The sequence below is a fragment of the Equus przewalskii genome, chromosome 10 (genome assembly GCF_037783145.1).
Source record: "Equus przewalskii isolate Varuska chromosome 10, EquPr2, whole genome shotgun sequence".
Taxonomy (NCBI): Eukaryota; Metazoa; Chordata; class Mammalia; order Perissodactyla; family Equidae; genus Equus; species Equus przewalskii.
This window is the reverse complement of record NC_091840.1, coordinates 39,836,904-39,849,539: the sequence shown is the minus strand read 5'-3', so window position 1 is coordinate 39,849,539 and position 12,636 is coordinate 39,836,904. Positions and strand designations below refer to the sequence as shown.

General features: G+C 40.1%; 1 protein-coding gene across 2 annotated transcripts in view; it reads right to left on the bottom strand.

Moving 5' to 3' along the window:
• Positions 1–12,636, bottom strand: part of MYO1D (myosin ID) — a 319,278-nt gene that overhangs the window by 212,769 nt on the left and 93,873 nt on the right. For both annotated transcript variants that reach the window (XM_070562560.1, XM_070562558.1), the window contains exons 7-11: positions 11,143–11,259; positions 9,232–9,435; positions 6,163–6,308; positions 5,971–6,085; positions 1,107–1,277 (exon numbers count right to left, since the gene is read on the bottom strand). In XM_070562560.1, coding sequence (XP_070418661.1) covers positions 1,107–1,277; positions 5,971–6,085; positions 6,163–6,308; positions 9,232–9,435; positions 11,143–11,259 — 753 coding nt within the window. The remainder of the gene's footprint in view (positions 1–1,106; positions 1,278–5,970; positions 6,086–6,162; positions 6,309–9,231; positions 9,436–11,142; positions 11,260–12,636) is intronic.

Below are 12,636 nucleotides of genomic sequence, written 5' to 3'. Positions count from 1 at the left end.
TGTGTTAGGAACGGGGAGTGACTGAAGGAAAACCTCTCATCAGAACCCTAATGTCAAAGGTCAGACCGGAGGATCTGAAAGCCGACTTGCAGGAGGGCTACGAGCCACTCCTCAGGTACAGACCAAGCAGAATATTTTAGAAATAAACTGGCCTGAAACAAATATCAGCCAGTAATCTATTTCTTGATGATTTATGCTTTAACTAGTTAAATGTGGAATCTTGCTGTTCTGATTACATAACTTCAGAGGGGACAGAGTTAGAAAATAGATTTATTCATGCTAAAAAATAGCAGTGCGTCATAGATTCACAGGGAAATATGGACGAGCAGAGACGTTCGCTCCCTTCTTCGTGGAAGCGAAGGCGCATGGGGCCTGCTTTGCCTTCAGCTTATGGTTGCTAGATGAGACTGCATTTGCAGGGAACACTCAGGGACGATGGTGTGTCTCTCCTAGAACAAATATTATGGCAACATATGATACGCAAGGCACAGCACAAAGGTCTGATAACACAAGCGCCACCAATTGTTACAGAAATGTGATCTGTTTATAACAGTGTTAGGATGTGAAAAATAGGGAGTTAAAAGGATGCCCATTCATTTAAGGAATGAGTTTCTTTGTAACAACCAGAATTACAGCTAGAATTTCTCTGTTTTCAAGAGGGTCGCATAATCTGAGGAACTATGGCAGAGTGCACATACTACATTTTATAACTGAGGATTACAGTAGAAAGTCAAGGACAAAAGCTCTTCTCAGTGCCAGAGTTATCAGATGCAGGAGCAAAATTCTAGCACATGAACAAGGACTCTGTACCTATTGGTTATAAATGACATCATGCTTTCTAAAGAATCGTGTTCATTTTTCCTATTTCTAGCAAATTGAATAGTCTGGAGCTCCCTCTCCTGGTTATTCTGATTTTTATCAATCTCATCATCCCATAAACCAGAGAGGCAGAATTGAGCCACAGCAATAAATCATTTAATGGACGCTTACGGCCTTTCTTTCTTAGTTGAGTGGACGTTCTTTTAACCCAACATATAAAGCTATTTAATTCTGTCAAACAATGAGTAAAATCTTACAGATCAAAAGGAATTCTCATCAAACATTACCTTTCGGCTGGAAAAATGACCGTGTTTGCCCAGTTTACTGTTAAGTGCTTCGAGGAACATTTCATCGGTGACTTTGCCTACATTCATGCAGGCGTCATCGAGGATTGCAATGATCCCTTTGTGCTGCTGCTCCACAAGGTCCACAATAATCTGATTGTTGAAGTAATCAATCTGTAGGACACAGCAAGGAAGCAATCCCAAACAGAACAGAGACCAGCAGAGGTAAAACACCAATGCCTACTACATATGTGTCCGGAGTTTAAGCAAAGCTACCGTAACGCCAAATACGTGAATGACATTAATGAGGTCTAACACCAAAATGAGTACACATTCTATCAGAGGTTTATTTTTTAATTTCTTTGTTGACTTCATAACATGAAACACCTTTCTTACATGAGTACAGCTCAAGGCAAAAATTATAAAGTAGATAAATGTTCCTCCCATCACTAACTCTTGTTTTAATCCTGTCTCCAGATCCCGCACCTAACCTTACTCTTTCACACTCTCAACCCCCCAGTGTGTCAGCCATTAACCACAAGACCCAAATTTTACTAAGTACCAACAAATAACCTCAAAGCATTATTTGATATATAACTTGACAAGGTTAAGCTACTACACAAAACTCGCATTTTTAGTTATACGACCCTGGATGACTCAAATCCAAAAGGGTATCTTCTCCAGTCTCCCCCAAATTAAAGAGCATGTGTGAGTATAACAGAGTTGTCATGTTTTTCTGGGTATAATACAACAAATTTAATTCTGAGATGTAAGTAGTGATAAAAGGTAAGAATAGGCTTTTCATTTACTTCCATGAGGTGAATACAGTTGTAAACCACTTCTGGCTTTTTAGCAACTTCAATACACACAAAGTTTATACAAAAATCCTCCTCTACACCTGTTTATTCTGATAGCCGGCAGCATACATATCACCATACACACATAGAGGGCACAGAGTGGCCTAACTCACGCCAGTTGCGTATCATTTGAAGATAGGCAGCTCATCATACATTTTAATCTCGTGTACTGATGCGTCTCATCTCATTTAAAAGGCACCTAAACTGAGCGTTGTCTCCATTACCTTCTGTGAGATCTATACACTCATAATAGACGACGATTAAAATCTCTTATGTATTCCTGTTCCACGCTATTTAAAATGCAAGGACTCACGCCAGTTACCTCTCTGTAGCTTTTAGCTCCATTCCTAGTCTTCCAAGTTCTCTTCTGTATTCCATGGACTGAAAGTCTGCAAACTGGGTAGCTTTTACTTTCTTTTTTATACTTTCCTGGTTTGTTTAAATCAGTGATTCTATAGAGGGTGACTTTGCCCCCCAGGGGCATTTGGCATCGTCTGGAGACATTTTTGATGGTCTTGACTAGAGGAGTGCTACTGGCATCCAGTGGGAAGAGGCCAAGGATGCTGCTAACCATCCTACAATGCACAGGACAGCCCTCACAGCACTTATCTGTTCAAAATGTCAGTAGTGAAGAGGTAGAGAAGCTGTGGTCTAAATATTTACTTTTATCGTGGGCATTTATTCCATTTCTAATTCAGGGGAGAAATTATTTCCATCTTTGGAAAAAAATCCCTAAAATACTCAAAAAGCAGTAACTTTGTACTAATTAATAACTGAAGTCTTGGGGCTTGCCCGGTGGTGCAGCGGTTAAGTGTGCACGTTCTGCTTTGGTGGCCCGGGGTTCGCCAGTTTGGATCCTGGGTGCAGACATGGCACTGCTTGGCAAGCCATGCTGTGGTATGCATCCCACATATAAAGTAGAGGAAGATGGGCATGGATGTTAGCTCAGGGCCAGTCTTCCTCAGCAAAAAGAGGAGGATTGGCAGCAGTTAGCTCAGGGCCAATCTTCCTAAAAGAAAATAAATAAATAACTGAAGTCTTAGACTTTGGGACTACGGAATTAAAGCCTAAGTCTTTTGTCCCAGGGACAAAAGAATTAAGTTTCCTAAAATTCCAAGTGTATAACTAAAAGCAATTAGTCTTTCCCAAAGAGTCCAGTAACTTTTAGTTTGTAAGTTTCATGTTGCTTCAAACACTGCTTACAGTCACGGTTTTTACACGAGGTTCTTCCAGCAACCTGGGATTCCAAGGAGGTTTCCTAGGGGACACGGGGGGCGAGGAGGGATGTGATGCGGTAGCTCAGGGGCATAGCGGTCTGGGCCTCCCATTCCCACTCCAAACAGAGCAGCTTTGTGTCTGAGAATCAAGTTCTCAGCAGCTAAAAATGACTTGTAAACCACAGCACCAGAAGCCCTTAAAAGTAATCAGTTAGAGAGACCACCGGACATTATGAACCTCCCGATGGAGATTCACATATCACCTGCGAAACAGACTGGTAGAGAAACACTGATCCAGAAACTAGTCAAGACTCTGGATCTAACCACCAAGGAGAAACACGGAACAGAGAAACTTATTAGATGACGCCTTAAGTATCCAATTAGCAACATCCAGACAGTGGGAAATTCTAGAGAACGAATGACTCGTTATCTTCAACAAAAGACAAGGGGAAAGAAGAGATGGAGGAGAAAAGTCTATAGATCTGCGAGAGACCTATTAACCAATCACAATGTAAGAACCTTATTTGGATCCAAATTCAAACAACTATAAAAACAAAACAAAAAACTATAAGACAACTGAGGAAATGTGAAAAGTGAACACTGGCCATTTGACGATATTAAGGAACTACTGTTAATTTTTTAGGTGTGATAACAGTATGTGGTAATGGCTTTTGTAAGTCTTTATCTTCTAGAAAAACACAGTGAAACATTTACAGATGAAAAAATGTGATGTCTGAGATTTGCTTCAAAATAATCTGGGGGTGGGTGGGTGGGTTAAGATGACACACGACTGGCAATCCACTGATAACTGTTCAAGTTGGGTGATGGGTACATCGAGTTTATTACATTATGATCTCCGCTCTTATATTTGAAATTTTCCGTAATAATAAAAAATAATAATCACTATGTTCAGAAATTTGGGGTTTTTAAGGAAATACTTGCTCAGAACAGAGATTCTAATTTGGGGGGACCTGGCCTATGGTCAGTAACTGTTACCTTGGGGTCAGCCTTCTGTTCCCTCTAGGACACATATTTCCTGGTTTATTTTGCTAACGATTTTTGTATTTTTAGAGCTTTTGCTTCTTTTTCAGATGTCTGGGATAGGCTACCGCAATTGTTGATTTTTTCCTTTATCAATAAGCCTGTGGAATCTGACACTCTGATTGTGAAAGGAAATTTTGACCAGTGTCTCTGAATTGCAACTACGTAAGTCTTATGGTTAAATTTGCTATAAAAATCTGAGCTTCGGTTATAATTGTGTATTATATAACAGAGTCATTCAAAGAAAGCTGCATATAAACCTAACTGAATTGAAGTGAACTGAATTACATCTTAAACATGCTATGAGAGATTACTCTTTAAATCAAAATTGTAGGTAATCCTATTATAAAGTAACAACATGCCCTTTGGTTTATTTGTAAATAGGTGAAATTTATACTAATATACTTGATGAAACATTTTTATGGTATTCTAATGTTTAACACATGCTGGAAGGCAAAGATGCGATTTGAGTCAGGAAAGCTATATATTATACCATTGTCTTCTTTTCTGAATGAGAGGAGACAGAAAGTAGGAAGGTGGGAAAAAATATTAAAGTAATTTAAATATAGCATTTCAGTTTTTTACCATATTATGGTGAATATCAAAAAACAAATACTGACTTTATTTTTATTGTCTATTCTATTTGGCAAGAGGACAAACACAGTTTTATAAACACAGAAACTTATGAAAACTCAGAAGGTTTTGCATTTTTTAAGTCTGCTCTTGAAATTGTTTAAACACACAAATTTAAGGGCCAGCCCCATGGTTGAGTGGTTAGGTTTGTGTGCTCTGCTTTGGAGGCCCAGGGTTTCGCCAGTTCAGATCCTGGGTGCAGACCTGGCACCACTCACCAGGCCATGCTGGGGTGGCGTCCCACATGCCACAGCTAGAGGGACCCACAACCAAAAAATACACAACTATGTGCCGGGGGAGTTTCGAGAGAAGAAGGGGTTAAAATTTTTTTTCCCCTTCTTCTCTCGAAACTCCCCCGGCACAAACTTTAAAAAAAATACAAATTTAAAAGAAAAATTACTAGGCTCATTTCTATCATGAGCAGGAGGTCTAATGGCCATTCTTTTTATCTGTGGTCTCTGGGGTTTGTACCCTCGACCAGTCATACTTTCTGGCTATATCTTACCAGACCAGTTCAATTCTGACAAATATTAAAGTCACAAAGAGCCACGAGAAGAGAGGTAACAACTGAAGTGTGACACCACGGAAAGACAGCAGTAATAAAAGTTAACGTAAGTGTTTCACACCTGGGTTTCAGAGAACAGGAATAAGATTAACTTAAGACAATACACTGTCATTCAGTTTAAAAGCAGAGAAGGAAAAAAGAAGAAATAAGAGGACAAAAAGGAAGAAAAGGAGGAAGAAGAAATTACATTTGGAGAAAAGTTCAGCAAATTTAAGACAAAAAGTGCTGCTCCGAATAAATTATAAATGACACTAAACTCTAACAGACAGATGTGAACCAGAAAACTTATGACATATCAGCCATAAAGTGAAAATATTAAATTTACTGATAATAACTCAGTATTTTCTGGGCACCAATAACGGAGTCTATCAGACTAGAGAAATCCCACCTGTCAACCCTGAAAATGATTATATTCACAAATCCCAAAAAGGAAAGCTAAGATTTAGGTGTTTCACATACCCAATAAGATTTTAAAAATATCTAAAATGACAAGATTCGATACTCCCAATAACATGGGAAACACAGGAAGACAGTTTCCGCAGGAATCCACTCACGTGCTTCCAGGGGATCCCTTCCCGCTGGTATTCCTCTTGTTCTTGCTTCAGAACCAGCTGAATAAAGAGCTGCTGCAATTTCTCGTTGCAGTAATTGATGCAGAATTGCTCAAAGCTGCAAGAAAAGGAATAAATTACGTTCAGATAAATAAAAAATAAACAGCAGGGTTTTAAGTATCTTATCCGGTTTACCTGTTGTTGTCAAAAATTTCAAAGCCGTAGATATCCAAGACACCAATAACAGTGTTCTTCCCGTGGATTGTGGTGTCATAGTTCTTGACCTCAATAATATCATTGATGCGAGTAACAATCCAACAAAAAAGGCGTTCATATATTGCCTGTGAGGAAAACAACATCGTGAATTCTTGCCCATGTGAGAATGAATCCTCTGTTTAGATTTGCGATAAGTGTGAAATTCCTATCCACCTTCTCCTTGCCATTTACGATAGCTGTTATTACCCTAAGCAGAAAAATTAGAAATGCAGACCATCTGTTAAAAACACCAACAGGATGTAGGCAAAACAAAATAGTTTGGAATTTTAAGAGATTTTTATCGGTCACTACATGCACTGTATTCCAACCACATTCTCCAGGTATGTTTCTGTGCCCAGCTCTATCAATACTTTGCCTACTCCCTGGTATAAAGCACTTCATTGCTTTATTGTTAATATGATCAACTCCTGCAAGTGAGGAATCAAGGAGTTAATATCTATGTGCCAGCAAAGCTCTATGGGTTCTAAAAATATAAATATTGATTTACAATGCTAAATAAAGGTCTGAGCCAAAGGCCACAATTTGAAATTCCTTGAGAATCAAACACACATCCAATGCACAAGGATACACATGCCAAGTCATGCAGAGACAAAGGCACCACACACTAACACACCTTCACATTCTGATACAAACCGGCTCTGCAATGTCACATCTCTAGAAAACCTTCCTTAACATTTCCCCTCAGCTACCCGCCCTCTTGAACTATACATATCTATACACATCACCCCCATTCTTCACCTTCCCCTTTACTCTTTGGTCCTCTCCAGTCTTTGCTTATCTCCTACTACTCCACTGAAATGGCTCATCAGGCACTGGAGCACCTTATAGACTCTGTCTTGTACCTCTATATGCACATCTCATCCAGATACTCGGCACTACTCAACCTAGTGTCCCACTCTCTTCTTCAGACATTATCCTCTCTGGGATTCATGATACCACACTTTCTTAATTTACCTCTTATTTCACTGGCTGCTCCTTGGTGACCTTTGGTAGGGTCTCCTCCTCCATCTGACCTCTAAAAGTTGGAATTCCTCCTGGTCTTCTCTTCACTCTTTAACACCTCCTCTCTAAGTCATATCATCCAATATTAGATAATAGTAATATAACTCTACCCCCAAATGTATTATCCCAGTGCAGACCTCTCCTCTGAGCTCCAGACTCATGCTCACTGCCTATCTGACAACACTCTTAGATGTCTCATGGCCATCTCAAACTTGTGTCCTGTTAGGACTCTTGCCTTCCCACCTCTAAAAACTGTTCCAACCATGAATAAATGGCAACAGAAACTCAGGAATTTATTCATTCATTTGACAAATATTTGCTGAGTACTTACCATGTGCGGTTTGTTGGAGAGACAGTACTAAGAAACATAAACATGGTCTCAGTCTCCAGGGAACTCAGGGAGAAAGGTGAGGGAAAAATCACACACACACGCATACAACTAAAGGGGAGGTGCATGGGATCCGAGGAGAATTTAACCTGTTCACTGTTCAGAGAGGCCAGGGAAGGCTTTTCTGGGAAAGTGGGCTGAGATCAGAAGGATGAGTAAGAGTTCAGCAGGTGAGAGGGGAGCAAAGAGCAATCCGAGCAGAGGAAATGGCACGTGCAGAGGCCCTGTGGCTGGAAGCAGAAAGCGATAAAGACAACCTGTGAGGCCTGAGAGGAGACTAACGTGCTGGAGTGAAGAAAGGAGGATGGAATGTGGCATGAAATGAGACAGAGAGGGAGGCTGGAGCCACATCGTGTTAAGGGATTATCCTTGCTTCCCTCATTCCCCAGACAAACAGGTCCCGTGGATTTCACTTTCCAGGTACAGTCTGTCTCAAATCATCCTCTTTTCCCCATCTCCACCGCACCTTCCTAGTCCAAGCTGCCATCATCTCTCTCTTGGAGGACTGAAACAGCCCCTTAACGGGCTCCTTGCATCCACTCTCACCCTACCTCCCCACAAGATTCTCCATATTGAGGCTAGAGTGATCATGTTAGAAATTCAACCTTAATGTCATTGCCCCTGCTTAAAATTCTCCACTCTCATTGCACTTGGATAAATTCAAATTCCTCCTGAGACTACAAAACCAAGCCTGAGACTAACCAGAGTAAAAAACAGAATACACAGCAATCTAATCAACCAGGGAAAAAAAAAAGAAAAGAAAATGTTAGACTTGGGAAAACAAAAGATTTGCCACACAGAAAATAGACAAAGGGTTAAAGTTATAAGCTCTTACAAATTGATAACAAAAACATAAGAGCCCCAAATAAACTGTACAAAGGACATACCCAGGAAATTCTCAGAAGAGGTGTAAGTATTTAAATCTACTTTTTTAACTTTATTTTTCCTTTATAAAAATAGGAAATGAAGTTCAAATACACTAGTAATGAAAATTAAACTAACAGTGAGGTATTACTGTACAACCATATAATCAGTAATTTAAAAGTTTAAAATCAGTGTGTCCTCTGATCCAGCAAGTTCATGCCTGGGAGTCCGTCCAAAGGAAACACAAGCCCTGAGCGGAGGGACAGAGGACAAGGGTATGCAGCATTGTCTGCAGTGGCAGAGAAAGGGAACAAGTGAACGACTTAAGAGGTGGAAGGTTCATAAGTTATGGTACCATCACCACACACAGACATGAAACACAGGGAATCAGAACTCTATCAGGTGGCTTGAAGGGGACTTCCATGAAGCATTCCTGGGTGAGGAAAGCAAAACGGAGGGAGGGCCGGGAGAGGCCGCAGCAATGGGCCCTGAGAAGTAAGCATCACATCTTCAGCTTGCCAGTCAGTTCTCTTCTGCTTTTCCAGAAAGTTTTCTGGCATGGATGTTCACAGTCAGGGGGTTTTATGGAGACTGTGATGGCCAAAAAGTACCATTATGGTTTTTAAAAGCCTTAAGCTACTTTCGAGGAATGTCTGAACATATCCTCATGGAAGTTCACTAAAGCTGCAGCTGAGATCAAGACCCGGCTGAGAGAAGGCAAGCCAGAATCCCACCTTAGCAAAGGCGTCCCTGCCGTAGCTAGCTTCCTGTTCCGTGTGCTGCTTGTCAATGATGTCTCGACCCGTGGCCACAGTCCGGTAAAGAAGGGCTTTCTCAACCATGTCCGTCTTGGTAGACAGCAATTCTGCTATGATAGACACTACCTTGCCGTTTTCAATAAGAGGCGTGTCACCATCCACTACAAATTTTAAATTTCCCTACACCAAAAGCGAAAAAACAAGACACGTCATTTCCAATGAGATTTTGAAAGATTATGTCAGGGACGTATTTGCCAATTTAAGATTTAATTCAGTGACCTTGTTTGTGGCACCTATTTGCCTAAATACATTCCATATCTCAACACATAAACACCTAGCACATCATCTATTTTTTTCTTTTCCAGACACTCATCTATTTTGTAAAATTTCCAGTATACGTTTTTGATGAGTAGAAGTTTTATATTTTTATGTAGCCAAATCTATGAATTCTTTGCTTTGGATTTCTCTTTCTTTGGTGTCACACTTAGATCATTCCTACTTCAAAGATTTTATGAATATTTAATATTTTCTTCCCATACGTATAGTTTTTTTTGTTACATTTAAGCTTTTAACTCACCTAGAATTTATGTTGCTATGTGGTGCAAAGCAAAAATCTAACTTTATTTTTTCAGATGGTATGTTAGTTGTTCCAACATCATTTACTGAATAGTCTAGCTTCTCCTCCTGATTTGAAAAGCCACCTTTATTATATATTTAATCCCCCCAAGTTGGGGGTCTATTTATATTCCACTCATTCAATAAGCAATAAATAGTTACTAACCATCTACCAAAGGTCCAGCACATCAAGTAATCTGTTGATGGATCTGGTGCTGAATTTGTATAACAAGCTTGAAAGTACTATGGCTTTCACTATCCTTGTAAATCTGGTAGAATTACTCATGTCTCCTCTCCTCCCCTCCCCCTACCCTACCTCTCTTTTTCAGTACGTTTTGTTTGCTCTGTTTACATGTTTACTGCTCCAGGTAAATGCTGGAATCATTATGTCAACTTAAAAACAAAATTCCTATTTAGATTCTGAAGAACATTGTTGCACTGTATTTATAAACTAGTTGAAAGAATGAGACAGTTTATAACGTTAAAGTCTTCCTAGCCAAAAACATTTATTTAAGGTATCATTTATATTACTAGGTAATATTTTTCATATAGGTCCTGCACATTTCTGATTCTTGCAGAGTTCAATCTTGCTTCATTAAAGTGAAAGGTAATTTTTATTCCAGACTTGAATCCATGTTGTCCCTTGTTTATGGTTAAGGTTACATGTTCATTACATTTTAAACAACTTTAATTATATAAATAGTAATGCAAGAATTCCGACACATGGTTCTTCACTTCTTCAGAGTCTGGTGTGTTGCTGTGGAAAACCACCGGACTGTAAGTCGGTCACTCAGTCTACAGTGTTGGCTGCCATGAACTGGCTATGCCTTTGAGTCAGTCATGCCAGCCCTTTAGGGCTTATTTCCCAAGCTGTAAAATGAGACGATCAAAGTTCCAGTTCTAATAATCTATGATTCTATGTTTCAAATGCTATTAGAAATTTATTCTGATCAAAAGATTTTAGCTTGTACCATGGTAGCCACATCATTACTGAATTCTTCTAACCTTGAAATTAACCAGTTCAAAGTCTGACATACCAGTAGGGAAGTAAACTAAAGCCATAGTCTCAAAACCTATGGTGGCTTGGAAAATCCCTCATAATATTATAAAATGATGGGGAGAACCACAAATATAGTAATCTCTTCAAAATGTGAGTGAAATTTTCTCTGTCTAAACTACTTTTTAAATCTATAGGGAAAAAAACAAAATCTTCTGAAAGAGCATCCTGTCTCCACAGGGAGGCAACTGACTTTGAGAGGCGTCCCTACTCACCAAGTGAAGAATAGTAGCCAAAATTTTATACACTGTTTGAATCTCCTCAGGTTTGAAGCCAATTACTTTCATGGCATCAGCTACTACTTTGAATTCAGCAGCATCATTGATAGTAGACTAGAAATGAAAACAGGAAACTTAAGTCACTGACATGTCATATGAGCATTAAAATCCAACAATTATGAGACTAAATTCAAGTTTAGCTAAGGTCTTGATGCCTTTGTAGTAAGTCAGTGAGGGGATAATAAGTATCCAGAGAAAATAAAAAACCATCTCAGGGGTAGCAACATCATTCAGTACACACAATGCCCACCTGTGTGTGAGCCACTGTCACCCAAAATAAGCACCATGCACTTTTCTGGAACCTTCAGTGAGGGAGCAAGTCCTGAGTTGGCTCAGAGAAGCTGACTGCTGTTCCGTGACGAGTGAAACAAGTGGCGTGAGATGTGAGATCACAAATGGAAACTCTTACTGTGGGAGAATCCAAGACACATGCCTGGCTATTGCCATTTGTGGCTTTTTCTTCTACAAATAGTCTGGTATAGACTGAGAACAACACTCCCACTCTTGTATGGTCAATCTTTTAATTTCACAGGTGAGGAAAAGCAGGCCCCCAAAAGCAAAGTGGCCGACTTCAATCAGTCAGCAAGTTAATAAATAGTCTGGGGCTGTAACTTTACTCTTTCATTCAGTCAATAACCACTTGGTGCATCAGACCTTCTCACTGGTACAGGGAGTTGCTATAGATTGAATGTTTGTGTCCGCCCAAAATTCATGTGTTGAAATCCTAACCACAAGGTGATAGTATTAGGAGGTGGGATGTTTTGGGAGGTGATTAGGTCATGAGGAAAGAGCCCTCATGAATGAGATTAGTGCCCTTATAAAAGAGACCCCAAAGAGCTCCCCTGCCCCTTCCACCGTGTGAGGACACAGTGAGAAAATATCATCTACAAACCAGGAAGTGGGCCCCCACTAGACACGAAATCTACACATGCCTTGATCTTGGACTTCTCAGCCTCCAGAACTGTGAGAAGTCAACACTGGTTGTGAATAAGCCACTTGGTTTATGGCTTTTTTGTTGTAGCAGCCCTACTGGACTAAGACAGGAGTTCAGAGATGACCCACCTGCCGTGAAGAGCAATAGCCATCAGGATGGAAATACTAGCGTGTCCACAGAAATTCCCAATAAAGCAATGGTAACTGCCTATCTTAGAAGTTTTCCCAAAGCAGCAGCTCCAGAGGGCCTGACTGATCCTTTCCTCCATGAGTTTCTCCTCTGGTGAGGACACAGAAACCTGGCCTGATGCTCACCTGTTACGAAGGGCACAGGAAGGGGTTCTTTCTATCTGATGGGCACATGTTCCTCTAGTGTCCAGGACACAACCAGGCAAGACCCTCCACCTACTAGTTCTTTGACCTTAGGCAAGAAACTTAACCTTGCTGCATCTTAATTTCCTCATGGGTAAAATGGGCATAACAATACATTTCTTACAA